This window comes from Cygnus olor, chromosome 2, assembly GCF_009769625.2.
Source record: "Cygnus olor isolate bCygOlo1 chromosome 2, bCygOlo1.pri.v2, whole genome shotgun sequence".
Lineage (NCBI taxonomy): Eukaryota > Metazoa > Chordata > Aves > Anseriformes > Anatidae > Cygnus > Cygnus olor.
The window spans coordinates 146,789,137-146,811,427 of record NC_049170.1 but is presented as its reverse complement, the minus strand read 5'-3'; the positions used below and the strand labels follow the sequence as shown (position 1 = coordinate 146,811,427).

Below are 22,291 nucleotides of genomic sequence, written 5' to 3'. Positions count from 1 at the left end.
TATGTTAGCCATTGGTACTGAATTTTACATAGTATTAGAGAAGTAATTTGGAATATATGAAAAAGATTCTTATTTTCTTGGATTTAGAAATACAACCCAAGCATATTAAAAAGAAAATACAATTTTGAATGTCTTCCTGGACATAGCTGCTCCTGCATCTTTGTGTCATAAACTATGAAGATGATACCGTTAGTCTTGCTTCCTCAACAGCCTGACAGATTTGACAGTAACAGAAATAGCAGCTTTTTTAGAGCTGTGAAGTTTAAGTTCACTGCTATATATATATATCAAATACAAATAAAATTTCATTTTTCTAATTTAAAAATATTTCATAGTTTGCTTGCAGAGGGTATTTGTTTTGATTTAACAAATATTTCATTCTCAGCATCCTGCATGACGTGATCCCTGTTCTTTCCTCCCATTCTCTCTGATCACAAACACATGAGCTGACTCTGCATTATTCTGGGGGTGACAGCCACCCATCGTGCTCTCTGTCCTTTTTAGATGGCAGTGACCGTGTTCTTTCCTTTGCTCTTCCCATGCCATCCCTCACAGCTAACGGCCTCCTTTTCTTTCGAACTGGGTTAATGAAATGGTTCAACACAGAGCAGTTGTATTTGGTGTGAAGATTTCTCCATGCCTGAAGTGCAGCTGGCAGAGCCCAGTGTGCTGCTTTGAGAAGTGATGGTCCTTCTTGCAGCCTTGCCTTGCTTCTGTCCTTTGACCAATGCAGTGCTAACAAGATTGCTGCTGCTTTGACTTTTTTGGTTAAAATGTAAACTGCAGAGCAGAGAATGAGTCGTGATGTTGGAGCACAATCTGTCTTAGTGCTTTGAGTGGTGCCTCTTTTACCAATCTGTTTTATGTGAGCATTCTTTTAGGCAGAAGTTGTGAGGTCTGACTTCAGATAAATGTGTGTAAATATGCATTGACTTTGCTGATAGGTCAGAATTAGTATGTTGATGAATTGGATGTTGCAGGTGGTATCATGCTGCATTCTTCCAGCAGACCTGCAGGCTTGTTTCAATGAGGACCCTGATCCCAGATTTCCTGGATTTTGTAATGCAAACATACTCATAAATGCCAAACCAAAAATATTTGGTTTTGGGATGCTCTTTACAATAAATCGGAATATCGGATGTGAAGTGTTTTTAACAGTAAGATTGAATCCTCTGTCACTCAAAAATACAAGAGCCTTTCTTTCTGTTCCAAAGTAAAATATGATAGAGACAAAGAAATTCTGGTGAATAAATTGACCTTGGAAACTGGCAGACTTGGTAAACTGCACCTGTAAGAGGGAACATGTGTGTCGCTGCGTGTCGCTGCTCAGGAAGAACAGGAGTCGGTTGCTAATGCTATTCTGAACACTGAAATACACTCTAATAATGCACTGTGTATACCTTTGATTTATCTATTTATTCTTGAGTTGTTGATTTTAGGTACTATATTCTCTGTACTGTGGAACAAACAGAGCATAAAATTGTCACGTATTAAATATGCTGATTCTTTTTTTTCTCTTGGGACAGCCATTTTTATAGTTGGAGATACACATAACAAAAACTGTGTTTAGGCAGTTTAAAAGAAAGACTTTGACACAAAATCCCAGCGAAACAGATTTTCCTTCAAATCTGCAAGACAAGACCTGAATACTGAGAACTTTTGTGCTCATTAGACCTGTATGTGGCCCAAGCCAGACTGACATAGTGTTGTACAGGATTAAGACTATTAAAATGTTGCCAGTAAAGGGCAATTTTAGGATAAATTTGTCAGGAAAATGGAAGGCTAGACCAAGGTTTTGTATTTTATCAGTTTGGGCTTATTTGACCGAGCTGATAAACAGATATAAAATAAAACATAATGTGTTTTCTAGCTATCTAGATAGTTTGTATATAGTTAATGGCAGGGGACTCATTTTGTAGCTATGTTTATGGTGAGGGTCATTTTCCTTGGCGTACTGGGAGATTTTTAGTATAAGATCTAGCTTTAGAACAGGAAAGAAACTAACAAATGAGTTCTGTGGGAGGGAAGTATATTTTTAATAACCTTACATCTACAGCATCTGGTTGGAAAATGTTTTGGGTATGATGTTCCAAAAATGAAAGTACCTACAATATACTGTTTATAACCATTGCTTTAAAAAACCTACATTCCTCTAACTCAGCAAGTCTGTACAAATTAGAAAATTAAACATAATGCTTGATGGTGCCAATGTAGGAATATCCTCTTAGGGCGGGTTATAAGTTTAAGTCAGTAGTATTTCAATCATAATTCTGAATGCTGGACAGTAAAGGATTAGCATATGAGTTTGGGCAGTGATCTGTATGTTGCATGGCATAATAGCTACATTTGGAAGCATCTTTCACTTCTACAGGCAGAGAAGGAAGTGTTAAATTTGTACCGTAACTGCTGATAAACTTGTTCTTCAGATAATTTAACGTAACTGTGTTTAAAGCTCGTAAGAGGAGAATAGCTACTGAACTGAAAACAGCATCCTCTTAGTCAAAACCAACTTTGTCACTGCTTGTGTACTTTCTGCTAGGAATAAATAGCTTATAAGTCTATAGCCAGCTACTTATATTTGCAAATATTTGTAATTTAAGGATTTTTATGATGTACAAGAAAAACCATTAACAATTTATTTTTCAAGGGCTGACAGATTTTCCTCTCATCTTCAGAAATTCTAATGCTTGAGAAGTATCTTTAAATTTAAGCAGCAGCTTGTATAAAGATACACATGTTAATGTCTAGATCCTGTTGTTGGAGAATTTCTGTGGAATCAGAGAGATTACTCCTATTATATGGCTATTTTTACTTGTATTTTTCTTTGATGTATTTGAGAAGGAAATGCATTGTGTGTGTGTATATATATATATATATATGTAATAAAAGTCAGCTAACCAATACTATAATATCGGGCTCTTCATTGAAATTCAGCTTCTTCGGTCTTCCTAGTTGCACAAGGAACAGTTACAGGGCGCTTGCTCTTTCTACAGAGGCCATCCCTTCTTGAGATGTGTGCAGTGTCCAGAACATTCTTCTATACGTGTGTGAGACGGACGTGCTTCCCAGAAGGGTTAATGGTAAAGCAAGCACTGTCCTGGTTATAGTGCATCATAAACAGCTCTGGAATTTTCTTTGTGGATGCAAGTCTGTCAATCAGGCTTCTACCCGCTGTAGCTTGGTGGGTGACAGCACAAGATGAGAATCGATTATTTGGGGTGGGTTTGCATTAATGGATTACCTCTAAATGCAGGTGATGTATATTCATGTGTTTGAAAGGATTCGTATTTCCAGTGAGTGTATTTTTGTTTAAAACAAAAAAGGCTAAGTTAAGGGACGGGCATTGTATTGTATATTCAACAATATTTTTTCTGCTGCTTATTTAGGCAATGAAAAGAGAGAGGGAAAATTGGACATGAGAAATTCAAGGCGTTTGCCTGTCAGAATTTTAGCTCTGCCATATTCCCTGGACCTTAGTTGGTATCTTTGTGTGATGTCCTTTATGGACTTAATAAGACATGCAAAGCACTAGCTTAAAACTGCTGTTGTCCTTTGGGCTTCTGGTAATGAAAAAATTCAAAGCGACTTTGAAAACGGCTGTCTGACAAAATATATCTGCCTAAATGCTGGAAGAAAACCAGGCTGGCAACATCGAGAAAATCTACCCTAAGACCTGATGGAGAAGAACGGTTGAGGTGACATTCTCTTTCACCTCAAATTTGTGCAGAAAAACTTCTCTTGAACCTTCTACAACACCCAGGGAGCTGGAGGGATCGGTATTTTGCATGCACAACAAGGGAGCAAAGATACTTTGAAACTCGGCATTTTTGTATGTTTAAAAGAAAATATCTGCAAAGGTGAATTGTTTGATTAAATGATATGTGACGTGAAAATGCAATTGACTTAATTTATACGTAGAACATTCATAAATTATTACTCTATTTGTCCAGATATCTGTTACACATTTAGGTCTCACTTGTGAATTTGAAGGCTTCAAAGGCTGCAGCTGTTACCGTTTGCGTGCAGAGTTTCACCCTTACGTTACGGCTGGTTCAGGCTGCTCTTTGACCTAAATAGCCACAGACTTTAGCTGAGAAGTCTCATCTACTGGTGATGCTTCTTGGTTGTTGGTGACCTGTGCTGATGTGACTAATTTGTCATGTTTGTGTAGGTGAGAGCTCCGGTTGTCTGGGTCCCTCTTGCTTTAGGAGTGCTGGAGATGGATGAGGAGGAGACTGTCTGTGTATATAGTAGTAAGAGAGAACTGAGATTTAGGTTAGGGTAATTGAAAGTTGATAATTGCAAATTGACAGTTGGAAGGGAGAGCAGTTATTCCATACTGCCTTTTTCTGTCTTGTAATACTGTCTGTAGCCATGTAGCTCTCTGTAATTTTTCTTCTATATACATTGGATAACTTTCTTCTAGACTAGCCAGCCCTGCACCTGCTAGTTACCATGGCTAACCTTGCGGTGTGTGAGAATAGCTGTAGTCTGGGAAAGGTCTGACCGAGGCTCTAACGTGGTTCTGCTGTGAAAAGTGAGAGCCTGAACCTGGCCCCGCATGGGGATCAGTTGTTCAGGGGTGCTGGATTGCACTGGCTTTGAACTTTTCACAGGGCTGCAACCGCTGTCTGTTAAACAGTTAGTAAGGAAGACATTGTTCCCCAAGCCAGGACCTGAAGTTCAAGCTGGCTTTGTGTTAGGACTTTTTCAGTTCTGTTATCTGTCAGTTGTACATAATCTGGACCTTTTATGACAGTGGAAATCACACAGGTCTGATGAAGAGCAAAAACAGGCTTAATTTTTTTCAGTCTGTTTTTCATCTTGAAACTCACTGTATTAAAAAAAAAAAAAAAAAAAAGCAAAGTCTGGACCCTTCTTACACCAAATGTAGTATTGTTATTTAGAGCAAAATGTCGCTTTGATATGTCTAGCTCAGCAGTGTTTGTAGATAACAGATTCTCTACCCCTAATTACACTCAGTAGTTCCAAGCTAACTTCAAATACAAGACCACGACAAAACTTAAGAAAAACTGTACCCTGGTAGGTTGCAGTTGAGATGAAGAGCTACAGAGAGACAAAAGGAGCTCTCAGTGGAGTTGGAAGAGGACAGTCCTTAAAGTGATTCACAGCAACAATTAAACCTCTGTTTGTGGATATAAGTAATATGGACAAAAAATAAAGGGTTATTGTAATGAAAATATGTTTACTGTGTTTACCATGTTAATAAACAATAATGGGAACTTTAAGTACTGAAATTAGACCTTTTATCTTTTAAAAGGTAGCCTTGACCTGTTAGCCATAAATGTTGGCTTTCTGGTGATTTTTGCAAAGCATGGGGAAGAATCTGATCCTGTATGATCAAAATCTTTTGAGAAAGAGTTTTAAACTGTTGCTCAAGGAAGACATGGCACAGTATGTTTTTGTGATGCAATGTGTAACACTGTTAAAACACTTTAATTTTGTGTGATACGTGCTATGATGCCTTTGAGTAGTTGGGTCTTGTGTAATGCGCTGGTGACTTGGATATCTGCCAGCAACAGCAGCTCCCGTCTAGCATTTATTATTTTAATACTGTATATGGGATATTAGCGTAAAATTTCTGAAGCTAGTGTGTGCACTAAACATCATTCCTCTTTTGCATTCTGCTTTTCTAGTCCGGGACTGTGAAGCTGACCAAGCCTGTGGCATTATGGACCCAGCAGGATGTCTGCAAATGGCTGAAGAAACATTGCCCTAATCAGTATCAAATCTACAGTGAGTCATTCAAACAGCATGACATAACTGGTAAAGTATGCACTATCGGAAATATTTTACTTAGTTAAAATGTCATAAATTGTTTTACGTTGTTGTTAATAGATTGTGACTGTACACTGAGGGCTTTTTGTTGACTGTATGACTCAAGAGCTGCAAGATCTAGAGCAGGGGGACTGTAACAGTGTCCACTGGCTGTGGTGTATAGCTGATTTTCCCCAGCTTTCTTAAATACAAATTTCAATTATTCAAGGTTAATACAATAAGAAAAGAAGTCAGTGTGCATGTGGGTAAAGGCCACACCCTGTTCATTCCAAATCAAGCCCCCTAAACATTAAGAAATGCCTTATGAGGAAAAACATAAATGATTTTTTTCATTGAGGTGTACTACCTTAAGAAGTTCATATCTTTTTGGCCTTTTTTTTTTTTTTATTACATTTAGATTTGTTAATGTGTAGGCTGGGAAGTGAGCCCAAGTGATCCCCACCCTAGGACTGAATCAGGATCAACACAGAAAGTTTGTTTCTGATGCATTTCTTTAACTTTGTTCTAGAAAATTTGCGATCAGAGGAGACTTTTACATCTATTCCAGAACTTTGTGGTTACTTAACTTAAAGTTAGTAGTTTTCTAGTATCAATCTGAACTATTATTTGCTGCTAGTGAAGCTGTTTTCTGCCCGAAGTCTGTAGCTGGAGTGCACAGTTGTTCTTTTTCTTGTGTTATTTCCTTTATTGGATAGAGGGCTTCCCACTTTCACATATTTTCTTTAGCCAGTCTAAAAAATACTTGTTTTGTCATAGTTTCTCCTCCAAATACCCGCAAGACCTCCAAATCCTCAATACTTGGTGTTTTGTGTGCAAACAATATATTAAAAAGCATCATTGTATTTTTATTTTCCAGTTTACCTTAGAAGTTGATATTGATTTTCTTGATCTGCTTGATTTTTTAACTCCTTTTCAGATTCTGGTAGTAGTATTTTACTTGGCCACTTTGAACTGACATCCGTTTAGCTGAGTAGCTGGATTAATACAAATACAAATGCAACTGGGGAGTTAAATAACATTTTTGCTTGTATCCCAGGAAGTAATTAGTCTGTAAAAAGTCTAATGTGGAACACTAATTTGTTCTCTGAAGTGGTACTATACAAAACTTGGAAATGGCATTCAGCCATTTAATATAAATAAGCAATTTCAGTTCCACATGCAAACCTCAGTCTAACAATAACGTATTGTTAACTTATACATGTTTTAATCTGTGCCTCTTTGTATATGTGCACTTGTGGTGTTTAATTTTTTCCATTAATTCCCATTTTTGTTACTTCCTTTTTGATAATGAGTGATTGCAAACATGGCAAACTCAACTACTCATCTTCGATTGTTGTGTAGCCATGAATACACACATGGGGTAATATGTGAGAGGTGGTTTGTGTCACCTTGGTAAATGTTGAGATTTAGTACGTAATCACTGCCTATTTCCTCTAAGTCATCATCTGATTCTCAGTATCTTAAATGCAGTCCTTAGAAGTGTAGTCTATCTCCACCCATGTATACATGCGTGGCTGCTTCCAGAGAGCTGCCAGAAAATTTTGAAATGAAGTATTTTTTTTCATTTTTTCTTCTACTGTTTTACTATTACAGTGTCTCTTTTTAGAATTTAGGCACTGTGAGACAAAGTTGAAGAAAAAATTGTTTTCATTTCAATTTAAACGTACATGGAAATCGTGTAGTTTCACTGTAGATGGTTGAAACTTTAAACTTTATAGACCTCTATGAAAAAGGAGAATCAAGATCAATCTTTCTTACTGTACTCAAAAGAGGTATAAGGAAAATATTAGTACAAGTGTTAGAAAGTTAGTCTGCAATAAAGAAAAGAGCTGCATTTGATCGTCATGGGTCCCTTCCAACTCGGGATATTTGTGATAACAGAAGAAATGTGGTCATATTTGTATGGATTTTACAAATTATTGTGATAATATTATGAGTGAAAACAGTAACTCAGGAGGATACTTCCAGTGTTGTTGGTCCCATGCCTCAAAGTACTTGACATATTTTAATAAAGGGGCAGAACACTAGATTTTTGGCTCAAGAAAAGCAGAATGTGAAATGAGCATGAAAACAGCTGTGAAGATTAAGCCAAGACAGTGTAACTGTTTCCAGATATGGCTATGGAAAAGTAATGTGATTGTTGAAAATCTCTCAGGAATTAAGTTGACTTTACAGGCTTCTTTGATATGGAAAAATATGATGAAAGGGACTCGAAGAAAATGACAAGAAAAGGATTTTTAAGCTTTATTTGAAGATAAAATCTAAGGCATGGTTGTAAGCCAGGAAAAAAACTCTTGGACAAACATATCTAGATGTTGTCACCTTAACCATAGGTGTTGAAAAGTGTGGCATTTTGAGTACCTGGGGACTGTTAGTTAACGATTATAGTTTATTGGTTTGGGGGCAAAAATTTGAAACAAAATGTCCTTTGTAGAGGATTTATGTTTATAGCACTCTTGACAAAAAGCAGCTGCAGATGTATGAGGAAAAAAAAATAATGTTAGTATACCTAGCAAGGAAAAAGAAAACGGTATTTATATTAACATTTATATTGACATAATGTCATGGGACAGTGTACCAAATTGCACCAAATTGGGGGTAACAGTTGATGCATTCAAGACTAAGGCTGCCACTGACAGGGACTTAGGCTGGAGGAATGAGCCAACAGGAGCCGTATGAAATTCAACAAGGACAAATGTGGAGTTTTGTATCTGGGAAGGCAGAGCCCCTAGCACCCCATAAAGGCTGGGGCTGACTGGCTGGGGAAGCTTTGTTGAAGAGGACCTGTGGTCCTGATGGACAGGGAAAAAAAAAACAATAAACTAACTGAATCCTGGACAGTATTAACAGGTGCATAGCCAGCAGATCAAGGACAGTGGTTATTGTACTTTACACGTTTTAGACTCCAGTTCTTGGACCTCCAGTGCTGGAAAGACATGGACGAAATGGAGTGAGCTCAGGTGAGGACCACCAAGATGCTCAGGGCTGAAGCACTTGCAACATGAGCAGGGCCTTGAGGGAGCTGGGCTTGTTCAGGCTGAGGAGGCAGCTCGCCAGGGGTAGGATGAGGGGACTAGCAGCAGCCCCCAGCGTGTGGAAGGATGTTATCATAAAGATGGGGCCAGGCTTATCACAGAGATGTATGACAGTCACTATACTTAAGTTGAAGTGAGAGGTTAAGGCTGAATATATTAAGAAACTTTTCCCCTATAGCTGGGCATTGGAACAGGTTGCTCAAAGAGGTTGTGCAGTCTCTGCCCTGCGAGGGTTTCAAGCCCCAGCTGGAAAAAGTCTTGAGCAACGTGATCTGATCTCATATCTGTCCCTGCTCAGAGCAGGAGGCTGGGCTACAAATCTCCTGAGGTCTCTTCCAACCTGAGTTCTCTGGTGATGCTACAATTTGCTGAGTGCATATGGATCACCTCAGAACCAATTAAATGCATTTTGCAGGCAGTTAGGGAGGATTAAATATAGAAAGGTCCAATAAGAAGTTGGGAGATGTTTTTAATACACAAAAACTGATCTGGTGAGTGGAGCATCTGGTTGACATATTCAGCAAAAGGTCAGAGGTCAATTATATTGTGTTTGACCCAAGACAGGACCAAAACAATGCGAAAGACTAACTCTGAGGAAGATCTAAGGCACGTGTTAAGAATTACCAGTGGTAGGAAAAAAATAAGACAATAAAAAGAGCAAAACAAAGATGCCACTGGCCTGTACAACCAAGAAAAGAATGTAATAGTATGACCTTGACAGTAGGGGCTCTGCAACTGGTGATGACTTTTACAGCAGCATGAGAGAGCATAAAAAGTTGTTCTGACTGCACAGCCCTTTATTCCTGCATTATACAAATATAACCCATGGAGCAAAACTGAGAAATGTACCTTGTTTTTTGGTGTTTGGATGCGGCTTTTATTTGCCAGGCAGCAGTGCTTTTAAATGACTAGGGAGTTCTTGAGAGGTGAATTGTTCTTTGACAGTCTTATCCTGTACCATTGAAACAAATGAAGATTTTTGCCATGTCTCAAAATTAATAGGAGCAAGACTGGGCATAGAATGACTAAGGAATAACCATTTGGGGGAAAATGGTTCATTGACAAAATAATAAAGATGATGTCTAATTAACTACTTATTCATGTGTGATTTGTTGAAAGAAAGGAAGGAAGGAAAGAAACCCTGCTTCACCTCTTGTTTTTACACCCTGTTCCCCAGTGTGCTAATGCATGTCTTCAGAGCATGAGGTTTTAATGCTATGATCATTAAACAAACCTCATTCTGTCAAAGTAATACCCAAGAGGTACCTTGGTCCAAGGAAAGGAATTTGATAGGAGGTACTTGAAAGGACTCAAGCCTTTTTAAATTAAACTTTTAAGGAGGAAAGGAACAGGACTCAAGAAAACCTCTTTTTAGTTTTAGAAGGGACCAGAATTTATGAATATTCATTAAATACCAAATGGCACCTCAGAAAATGAAATATGAACTGCTAGTGAAAACCTACAAATGGCCTTAGAATCTGGCTAATTCTATAACCTCTAAAGGTGCTTTCATTAAATCAACTACATTGCCTTATATTTTTATGAAATTCATATAAAAATACTGCTTTTAAAATCTGAAATGTTTTTTTTCATTTGAATAATATGTTTGCAAAACATAATGGGTTTATCGTAACGGCTGGAATACTTAGGTTATGAGCACGTTGGTAAAAGGATGGTCTTGTGGTTTAAAATACTACACTGGAATTCAGAGAAGTCTTGGCTCCATTTCACGTTATTCTGATATTAGGCAGCATACTGAATCCTAAGGATCTAAGTTATTCTATTCTTACAGAGAAAGAACCTCCTTTTTATTACCACAGTGCTGCCAGATATGTTTCCAGGATATATAGTTATACTATACTCTGTTTCACACAACTCAGTTAAGTTTTGGGCTGCAACCAGTGAAATGTCATAGGGGCGAGAGATCTGAAGTGGGATGCAGAAGGCCTGGGTCTCATTCCTATCTCAGTTTCAAGGCTCAGTGGGTATGAAGGGTGATGACAAACAGGTGGTTTTATTCACCATGTTGCGATCTCCTAAAAAAGATTCCCATACATATTTTGGTGTCTACACAACTGGGATAAAGGTATTGGTGTTTTTAATTAAATGTATTGTGGTATATGATTAAAAAACGTTTAAGAGCTACCTGAGTCTTCCTGTTAACAGGTTCTTTTATCATGGAAAAAACAGAACAGTTTGGGTTGGAAGGGACCTTAAAGATCACCCAGTTCCAGCCCCCTGCCATGGGCAGGGACACCTCCCACCAGACCAGGTTGCCCAAAGCCCCATCCAGCCTGGCCTTGAACACCTCCAGTGATGGGGCATCCACAGCTTCACTGGGCAACCTGGTCCAGTGTCTCACCACCCTCAGAGTACAGAATTTCTTCCTCAAGTCTAATCTAAATCTCCCTCCTCTTAGTTTGAAGCCATTACTCCTTGCCCTATCCCTACACTCCCCGACAGAGTCCCTCCCCAGCTTTTCTGTAGGCCCTCCTTAGGTGCTGGAAGGCCGCTGTAAAGTCTCCCCGAAGCCTTCTCTTCTCCAGGCTCAACAACCCCAGCTCCCTCAGCCTCTCTTCGTAGGAGAGGTGCTCCAGCCCCTTGATCATCTTTGTGGCCTTTCTCTGGACTCAGTCCAACAGGTCCATGTCCTTCTTGTGCTGGGGGCCCCAGAGCTGAATGCAGTACTCCAGTTGGAAGTACTTTTCATTTGAAATCACTTCTCTATTGCTGTTCCCTCCCTTGAGAAATGATTGCAACTCTGCCATCCTTCATCCTTCCATGATTGATAAGTATCACATCGACTCAAAATATCTTTTGTGCTGATTGCACAGTGTACCTAATGTGAGGCCTAGCGCACGAAGCAAAATAACAGCCTCTGTAAGGTGACCTCAGTAGGATTTCACCCCTGATGCTTCCCTGTCTGTGGTACCTGACACCTGGCCCTCCAGAATCTTCTCACAAATCCTACTATAGTTTCAGTGCAGAAGATGACACAAACTGGCACCTTTTCTTGGCTTCTTTTATTGTACATTGTTTTACTTTCCTGTATAAAATGGTTATAACCTACCCTCTGGGTTGTTATTGGTTGAGGGTTGGTTTTATGATCAGATGTAGGACTGGTTCCAAGTAAAGAAGGTCCTGGGTCACAGCAAGGGGTTGTTGGAAGTACTTTGACCTATTGTAAAATATTATTTGGGTTTTGTTTACTATGGTTTTCTGGTTGGTTCCAAATGCGTGGCAAGTTTTGAGTATTCCTTAGTGCTCTCATGTATCTCAGAAAGCACCTAGTTTATTCCCAGAAGAAGAAAATAAAGTGTTTTCTAACAGAAACAGAAAAAGGACCTTCATTGTGTCTAAACGTGGGGTATTTCCAATAAACATTAATTATCTTCCTTGTTTTGTATGTGGCAGTTCTCTTCAGCACAGTAGACCTCTTCTCCCAAGCAGTGTCCTGATAGTGATTCGTAAAGCAGCTTCCATCTCCAGCCATCTCTGCAAAGCTTTTCTCTTCTCTGTGATGCAAGGGGTAAGCCAGCCTTGCCCACAGCCCTTTCTGCCACTTTTCCATGCTCTGTGAAGTCTTAGCAGCACTGTTGACTGGCAGGCTGTCAGATCAATCCAGACTGCTTCCATCTGCAGTTTAAAAAATAAAATGAAATTGCTGCTTCACAGTGGAGAAAGCTTTTATTCTGTTCTCCCTCTATAAGGTCAGTCTTATTTGCAACATGCTTCATGGAGCTGTGATGCTAGTGTTGGAAAATCTGAGGGACTAAAGAGTTTTTTCCTATTTCATACTTGGCTGCTTTCAAACTTTTAACATGTGGAACACATCAAAGAGTGACGGCTTTGGGATAAGGCTCCTGTTTGCATAGTATGTGGCAAAAGTCTAACTGTGCTTTTTGCGTGGAGAATAGTATTGGAAGTATTTTAATGCACCCCTGTGTTTATATAGCTTTATATGTATTTAATTGGAAAGAAATTGGGATGGGCCAGATAGTTGGAAAGTGGGAGTCTTTTTTTTTTTTTTTTCTCTGTGTTTTTTTTTTACCTGTTATTGATAAAAGAAAGGTTTGCATGGAAGTAATCTTTTCTCATGTCTCAACGGTGATGCCTGGGTCAGGCTTTTCAGTTAGATTATAGCTCATGCAATGTGTAAGGAACTCCCAGAAGACAAAATTGTAGTGGCTCATTAAAGACCTAGTACGACCAGGAAAGCTTTCTGCAGTTGAGATGGGGGTGGAGGGCACCTAAGTTACAACTTCCTGGAAGTGTTCAAGTAATGCTCTGATTTTAAAATACTTAATTCTTTGCTGAGAAATTGTTTTTTCTGCGTGCAAAATGGTCTGTGGAGTACTATGGCAGAAAGTCTTCTCTCTTGAGATTAAAAATAAAAAAAAAAAAGAGGCTGAAGCAGGAGACCATTTTCTAAGTAGCTGCCATGACAAAATCTTTATTGCTAAGCCAACTTGCTGCTGGTGCACAGGGGAACCAGCCCCTGTTTGTGTACGCAGCACTTGAGTCGATTAGTCATGAAGTGGAGCTATCTTCTCTTCGTGCACAAAGCAGTGGGGAGTGTCTAATTCCATTATTTGTTACATGAAATCATGTGTAGAGGAAGTTGTATTACCGTGTTATGTTTAATAGGAAAGAGAACTTGCCGAAGGGCTACTGAGGCATTTTTGGCCTTTCTTGCCAATTACATATTAATGTTACTGCTTCTTTATCTGCTAAATTTGGAATGAACGATTTCCATACTCCTCACCCATTATCAGATGTGAGAACTGCTGGGCAAGTAGTTGATGAATGTTTTACACTGTTTCCTGTCTTACTTGATATTTCTTGGATCTGGTTACTTTGCTAGGGTATGTTCACTCTGCTTGTAACTACCTTGGAAGATTTCTTATGGTTTCAATAAATGATTCCTCTACAGCATATTCAGAATTGAATTGCACTCTAGCTGCCTCTTTTTCTTTATTCTGCTACTCTATAAGAATTCACTAAAAGCCATGGCAGCTCCATTTGCTGTAGTTTTTACTCCTACCTGACGTATAACAGAATCCAAATAATGTTTGAATTCTGGTCCTTGAGCTTCAGATTCGAAATTCTCTGACAACTTAGCTTTAAAGAAGTTGTTCTGTACCTTTAGAGTATGAGTATTTAGGTGACAGGAGCAAAAAGTATATTGCTCTTCATCTGAAGTAGTGTTTACTTGTACTTGCTCCTCAGTACTTAGTTCTCAAGTGCTGTCAGATGTTGGGGAATTAACATTTCATAATTACATGCAAAAATAATTGGATTATTTCGTCCCTCTAACACTATTTTTTTTCATTTTTAATTTAATCTTGTTCTATTTGTTTTAGTCAACTTCTGCTAACTAGAGATCATACCATCTTTTACCTTTCTTCTTAAAAAGACCTTTGTTACCTTGTAAATTGGATCCACTCTATCCCCTAAGGAAACACTGATTCACATCAGTATCATGTAAAACTTGCTGACAGAACCTCTCACCTTGGCAGCCAGTTTCAAAATCAATTTCTGTTTCTTACTCAGAGGGGAGCTAAAAATCTGAATTAGGTAAGATACGGACAGCTGTATCAAATGTCTTAGCAAAACCTATTTCAGGAATTCTTGAACCATATTGTAAAGCCTTGTGATATTTCCCAGCTTGCCGATAAGGCTGCACGGTGTGTCTGCAAGAACTAAACACTGATTGTGATCCACTGACAGAACCAAAAAGCTTAGAAGCTGGTGATTTAGCCTGTGGGTGCTTACCCTATCTATCTTAGGTGACTCAGACATCCAACTTAAGTGTGATTCAGAAGACCAAGGGTGAGTGAGTAAATTGCTCAAGTAATCACTGGTGGAGAGGTAAGGCATGCCTCCAAACAGAATAATTTAGTGGGCTTAGAGAAAGGGGTAATGAAAACACCCCTTTTATATTCCTCCTGTTTCCTTTGTGCGCTTTCACTTGTTTTGGGAGAAAAAAAAAGACACCACCGCAATACCCTTGACAAGTTCTTGACAAAGCATGTTTATCAACTGTTTTTTCTTTAGGTGCCTTAGATAAGCATTGACTACTTTATTAATATCTTTAACGCTTTGCCAAATATTGAAGCTCTACCCTTTCATTTTATTTGTCAGGAAGTTCTCTTTCTACAGGTTTTTGGAGCTATCACCAATTGTTAGTGATCAGATTATTACTTTACCGTGTCCCTTGATCACTAGGCTGTGCGATCCCATTATCTAGAAGCTAGGCAGGGTGAAGCACTGTTATTACCTAGAGATCTCCAAGGAGCAGTGTGAAACCATAGGAAGTAACATTGTTAACTTTCAGTGCGCTTCTTTATTTCCTTCTTGTATTTCCCCACTTGGTTAATACTAATGAACTGCTTCAATATGGTGCATAACAGCTTGGAGTCGTCCACTGAAACAAAGGATGGAGTCCTTAGTTTGCAACTGGTCATGAAATATTTAGGCCTTCCTATGAATTGTGCTGATTCCAAGTATTTTGCCTATTTTGCCCTGACCAAAGTCTCATTAAGTTGTAATTCTTTAGTGCTTTTAAAAATTTCTGCTGTATCTGTTGAGCTTGGAACTTACTTTCTCAGCTAGGTTAAACTGCTGGTCAGTACCTCTGGGTTCTCGTTTACTGCAAAGTTATTTTTTTTTTCTGCAGCATTTTGGAAGTTCAGATTCCCATTCTGTTCGGAATTGGGACAAAAATGGGAGGTATTGGATGATCTTCTTTCAGATTACTTGTGCTATTGCCTGGGAAGGAGTATTTATCTTCTTGCTGCGCAGACATGAAGTCAATTTTATGGCTCAGTTGTAGGCAAGGAAAACTTAGAGGGGGAAAACTTCAGTGATTAAGTGGAGGAGTTGTTAGAGGACCTTACAATTCTTCACTCTGAAGAAGGGAATTAATTTGCTGCTTAGTGGGTGTGTGTTTGTGATATCAGTGAGCAGCTAGAGCTGATTCGTTTTATTTTAGTTTGTTACTTGCCAGCATGTGCTATTCATGATACGGGGATTTAGTCTTAACGTAATCTTATAATTATTTGGCAGTGTTCCCTGGTCTAATAACAAAGCTAACCTAATGATGAAACACAGAAGAAAGCTTTCCTGAAATCCCAAACCTGGAGGAAGCCGCATCCAAGAGTTTGGCTTCTGTTTTGTGACACAATCAAGCGAGTGCATAGTTAATCTCACACATCCGATCTGTCTGTAATTTGTGGTATTCCTCCTTTCACCTCAGACTTCGACCATTAGCTAATCCCCCGTGACTATTCCCTAGACAGGAGCCCTCAGACAATGATGCTGTGATTCCAGGTTCTCTGCTGTCTCTATCTCTTTTTTTATATGTATATGTAGCCAACAAATCTGCTCATCCACTGTATCTCTCACAAACAGATTAATTCTTATCCTAAATTTTGCTCTCTATTGTGCTTCCCCATGTTGTCAACTACCTTAGGCTTTTTTTCCTCTGGACTTTTTGTCAGGATCCTCATGGAATTGCTAACAAGAGCTGGACTCATCCTGTGTAGGCTTTTTCTGCCCAGAATTCCCCCAGTGTTACTGGGTGAAGGGAAATAGCCATATGTAATCTTCAGTACATCGCAAGTGCATCTAGGTTGATGCTTAGAAAGAAGTGGAAATGCACTTGGGAAAGCAGTGGTTTTTTTTGCCTTGTTTTTTACTTCGTTCTTTTGCAAAACTTGAATAAAAGCTTTAAAACAGCTTGGAGAGACCCGATTCTTTCTCTCCCACTGTGAAATGTAGTAGAAACGTTTTTTTTTTTCCTGTAGTTCAGTAAAGACCTCAGCAGTTTATTGATATGTAGTGCAATAATTCTTAGTTCCTCAGGGGGGAGCTTGCACACCAGCTAAATAACTGATTTCCAGCCTCTGGTTCAGGCTTCCGGTAGGCTATATTTACAGCAACTTTATGATGCTGTATTGGGAACCTGCTATCCAGTCTGAGGCAAAATTACAGCTGCAGCTCTAAGTAACTACAGTAGGCTTTATCCCTACAGAATATCAGCATTCGGGTAAGTTGGTGACAACTACACCCTGTCTATGCAGGACATGCCAGCCCTTACCCCCAGTTTTCAGTCTCTTCTGATTAATGTGTAGACTGTTGCTCGTCAGATGCTAATTTTTTCATGTCCCTTTTTGAAAACGATTCAGTTTTTGGAAATATCAGCCCAGGCAGCTGAGCCTTTTACAGAGAACAAAGAGAGTGAAGGAAAAAGCACTCTTCTCTTCTCTACCTCCCCCATATTCTACTCAAAGTAAAATCCAAAGCTGCTTTTTTTGAACAGCTCAAGTGCAGAAGCAGCTGGCCTCTGAAAGTCAAGATTTGCCAAGGGAATAGCCTTCAGTAAAAAGAAGTGCCTCCCAGCGGTCCAGTGAAAATTATTGTTTGATTTGATATAGTTAATTGAACAGGTTGAAAAGTCTGACAGGGTCTGGTACGGTGCATTTGACACTGAGCTTTATCCTCATTATTGCAGAATACACAGCAGAGGGAGGTCACAAATACCTGGCTCCTTCAGCAAAGATGTAAGGACCCAGCGTTTTCCTCTTGAATTCAGTTGAAGGAGCTCTCGGAACAGGGAAAAAAAAAAAAAAAGAGGCTGGATCCCGTCCAAGCCTTTACTGCATTTAGGAATTGACTTTCAGCCCTTTGCTCAACAAGGATCTGTGCACCCTGTGAAGTGTTTATCCGAGTCCTCAGGTCTCAGCAGTGATCAACACTTACCCGATGCAGGAGCAGGCTTACTGTCCTCCTGCGTGCGGCTGGTAGGACTGCTTGCTTCTGAAGAAGAGGAATCCAGCGTGAGAAACTTGAGCCTTTTTATTGATCTTTTTGTTATCTGTGACCGGGAGCCCTGCAGGTATAAATGTGAGCCTAGACACACACAAAGTAGGTTCTTAATAAGCCATTTTGGTCTGCAGCATGAGCATCTAGATTAATCTATGGACCTTCTTAAGTTGTCATACCTTCAGTGCATCTTCTTAAAGTAATAATAATAGTTCCTTCCCTCCCCCCAGGTTTCATTAACCTTACTGAGCCCAAAAGTACTTATCAGAGGCCAACTCTGTTAAACAGCAATCAGCATTAAGTGGTTAACCTCAGATAAAACTTGGGAACTCCTGTTCTAATGGCTTGCTATTAATTGCAACTACTATCTAACATGGTCCTGTATGTGAGTGCATGTATTTGAAGGCTGTGTTGCTGCTGAAAATCAGGTCACGGAAGTACATTCTGCTGTGGATTTTAGTTGTTTAGGATTACCTTGCTGCATATTTACAGCAGAAGCAGGGTTAAAGGATGGCACACAGAAATGAAGTCAGAATGTGAGCTATCCCACAGAAGTCTGGAGAATCCCAGGAGCCTGCAATGCAGCAGGCTGTACAGACCTCACCCAGTACTCCAACAGCTCTGCTTGAAGCACAGAGGAATTCCTGCACACCAGCTTGGTAAGAGAAGCCTCCAACTTCCACAGACTAAAAAAGTCGCTTCTTAATCACTGACTGAAAAAAAACCAAATGCTCCCCAAAGGGGAATTCGAGGGTCTGTTCAGTGAAATGCAGAACCATGATACACTTGAGGAAATGTGTATCTTTTGTCACCGCGCCATGTATTTAAGACAGGCCGTCAACGTAATCCCTGTCCTGTCAATTGTTCTGACAGGGCACCTGCATTTCCCTCTGCTGTGATTAGAGGAAGATCTTCTGCCGAACTGTTTGGTAGTCCAAACAAGTTTATGTATATAAACCTCAGTCGCTATCCCTGTGGGTTTTGTTGGGTGCAGCGAATCGCAGAATTGAGATGACTTTGTTCACAGGTCAAAATAATGAAATCCTGGAGTTATTTAGGTTGGAAGGGTCCACTTGAAATCATCTAGTCCACTCTCTGGCTCAAGCAGGGTCAGCTGGAGTAGATTGTCCAGGACTGTGTCCAGTAGGGTTTAGAATCACCTGCACAGATGGTCTATTTAGTCAAGGTTTTCCTTGACTATAATTTTCAGCATACACTTTTTAATGTTTATTTTGCATAGGCTGCATAGATTTTATCTCTTAGCACATGTTCTTGACCTAAATATAACAGCTCAGAACCTGAAGATGGATTAGTAGGGTTATTCAAAAAACAGTGCCAAATGTGGAACAATCCCAAGTGGCTTATAAGGAAATGTTTGTTACGTGTTCTAATTTTTTGTTGCTGTTGTTAAGTATAAACACCGTCTGGAGAAATGCCAGGAATGTGACGATCTGTTGTGAGCAAATCTATAAAGTGCTGCGATCCAATCTGTTGTCAGGCACTAGTTAAACTGCAGTGCTGAAATGCCTGTGTCCATCGGTTTATGAATGTTAGACGCATGTAGATAAAGCTTGTCATATACTGGCTTATCAAAAACAAACAAAAGACAGCTTGACAGTGATGAATGTCACCTGTAACCTTTATCCTAAGCTAATCTACTTCTGAATTTGCCATTCACAGACATGTACAATCCTTTTTTATGTCACATTAAAGCCACATTCAGACCCATACCATACTGACTCGCTCCAAGTCCATCTCGTGGAGAAAGCTTCTTTCTTTTCAAAAATGATGTTCTGGGATTTTTTTTTCTTTTTGTTACACTCAGCACAAGGAGCTACAGACCTGTTAGCCTCTTGCCAGTTCTGCCAAAATAATGGAACAGTTAATTTGGGTTTCTGTCAACAAAGAATTGCATTGTATAGTTAACACCAGTCGTCTTGATGTCCAACCTGTCAAACTAACCTGATACTCTTTTCTTTCTAATTTCTTTTCCACTGGCAGGGTTACAAGTTTAGTTGTTAACGGCCACCATGTGGAATACAGTATACTTCCCCTCCCAAAGTATACAGCTTAGGATCACATGGCATCTTCATTAAACATTTGCCTTTTAATACGTACGCTGTGCACTGGACTCAGACTGGTTCATTGACAGATGCCTCTCTGCCCCGGCGTGAGGAGATGCTAATGAAGAGGGACATTCCTGGTGTTCCCTTGTCACGCAGCATCACTCAGACTGTCTGTGTCGGTGGCCTAAGCGTTGTGGTGAGGTGCAGCAGCAAACAATTAGGTTGGTGATATATAACTGTGGTATGAACAATCTAGCTAAACGGTCCTCATAAAATATGTTTAGCTGTAGCCAAATGTATTGCAGTATATGAGAAGTCCCTCGGCTTTGCACGGATGGCCTCCCCCCTGTTGGAAAGCAGCCTGTCAAAGAAGAAAATGAATTAGGAGTTTTGTAGGTAGCCGCGTGACATGTACTCTAAACGCAAAGCTAATGGGACTAATGTAATCTCTGGTTATAGAAGTCGTATTGAATAGCAGGGACTGTTGTAACATACACAGGTCAGGTCACCTAGGACTCCTGCCAGGATCCTGTGTCCAGATGTGATGTTTCAACTCTAAGAATAGCCAAGAAATAGATGGAAGGCAGAGCCCAGCCTTTTCCCAAGCCTGGAAGATGAGCCTTGTGTTGTCGTGTTACAGGAGATGAAGCTGCTGAAAGGCAGCTTGATAGGTGACTCGATAACCGGGTATAGGGGCTTAGCAGGACAACAGCGTACGTTCAAAAGCTGAAATTGGAAGCCTGAGTGATTCAGTAATCAGAAAATGAATCCTGTCTTTGCAGGTCATTCAGCAGAGGAGCTGCTTACTAGGAAAAAAAGGTAGATACTGACAGAATCGAGTTTGTAAAAGCTGAGATGGATGGGTGGAAAAATACCTGGTAGGCATGTGTACACGCAACACCCAAGGCTGCATGCTCACAGGGATCCTTTAGCAGAAATACCTGCAATCTCTAGGCTCCAGTGCACTCTACAGCTTCTGTGGGTTTGTTTTTTTTTCCATTTCATGACAGTCTAGGCCTCCAGAAGCAAGGGTCCCTAGGAAGCTCAAATGAGCCTTGAACAAGGCACCCCACATTGTGTGACTAATTAGCAAAAACTCCAGATGAAATAATCTGCAAGTTACCCAGCTGGTTTTGTGGTCTACAAGTGATTTTTCTTATTCAATCAGTACATCAGACTATGTCTAGGGTAAAACTTCTGACAGAAGGGCAACTTATTTTGTGTTCCCACTTAGAGGAATCCTGCATGCTACTAGGTGCATCACTTTAGTAAAAATTTGGGGTAAGTATCTATACTCAGGGAACAATGTGGTAAAACCAATCAGTACTTTATATGTGTAATGCTTGCTCTCCTAGGGCTTGAATCCATTGCGTTTTTTCTGTGTTTGACCAAAGAGTGTGTTAGACTAGATTGATACAGTATAGAAAAGCTAATCTGAGATTTCAGGATGTCCTCTATCTTTTTTTAGAAATCCCTTGTGATTTGAATTTTGCAAATGTACCAAATGGTTTAATATGCAAAGATGACATCTGTAAACAATCTATTATACATTTGTTGTGAGTCCGGTGTGGAGCTAATACATGCTCACGTACCTGCCGTTCCTTTAGTTCTGTTCTTAGGTCTCACTTCTGCACAAGATTCCCCCTATAGCCTATTAATACCATCTGGATTCCGTGTTTATTTACACATTCTTCTAGATCAAGGAAACATTTGTTGCTGAAGCTGATTTGATGTGCTTATTGGGGAGGATAGCAGAACCTACAGCCTGCTAGGAGACTCTGACTTCTAGAGCCGTTGCCTGGGAATTGCTGTAAAAAGCACCGTAGGGCAGGTAGATAGTTCTTCTGTCCTACTGTGCATTTCCTTACATTTGCAACATCAGAAGTGGCTATCCCGCTGTCTTAACACTGATAACAAAAATAACTATTTGAAGACCATTTATTCCAAAAGCATAACACTTCAAGTATTTTTTTTCCCAATTCAGAAATCTGTGGCCATCAGCTGATACAGCCTGGATCAGATCAATAGAAGGATTTGAACTGTCTATCTTTGGCCTGCATATGCTACATAAAGCAGTGCCATAGAGATTCCTGATCCATCTCTGTGTTGCTGGGATGGGACCTACGGATGCAAAGTGTGGACATCAAATCAATCTAAAGGAAAGGAAGTTTCAGGCAGGTTGTGTTTGTTCCATTTTTTAGGCAAAAGTACATTCTGCTTGTGCAAATGCCATTGCTCTTTTTTTTTTCTGTGCTCGAGGCTTTCATCATTTCCTAGTCTTAGTTTTCTTAAAAATCTTTTCTTCTGTGTTCAACAGAAGGACCAAAAGTCTGAACAGTCTTCTTTCTGCTACCCAAACCAGCAGTGGAAACTTTTAGGAGTTCAGGAGAGGCAGTTTTCTTCTCTTACTGTTCCTGGCTCCACTAAGGCTCTACCTGGTTTGGATGACTCTGTCCCATAGTCTTAGGTTGGAGCACGCACAATCTCTTGAAATGACTTTTTGAGTGAGTCTTGAGTGGTTGTAAACTGAAATGCTTAAAAGGTTCTAACAGGAACAAATTCAGA

General features: G+C 39.7%; 1 protein-coding gene across 6 annotated transcripts in view; it reads left to right on the top strand.

Moving 5' to 3' along the window:
* SAMD12 (sterile alpha motif domain containing 12) overlaps positions 1-22,291 on the top strand; it is a 163,920-nt gene that overhangs the window by 41,050 nt on the left and 100,579 nt on the right. For all 6 annotated transcript variants that reach the window (XR_005816719.1, XM_040546938.1, XM_040546936.1 and 3 more), the window contains exon 3: positions 5,658-5,787. Coding sequence is in view for 5 of the 6 variants with exons in the window: in XM_040546938.1 (XP_040402872.1) it covers positions 5,658-5,787 (130 nt within the window). In the remaining variant the exon portion in view is untranslated. The remainder of the gene's footprint in view (positions 1-5,657; positions 5,788-22,291) is intronic.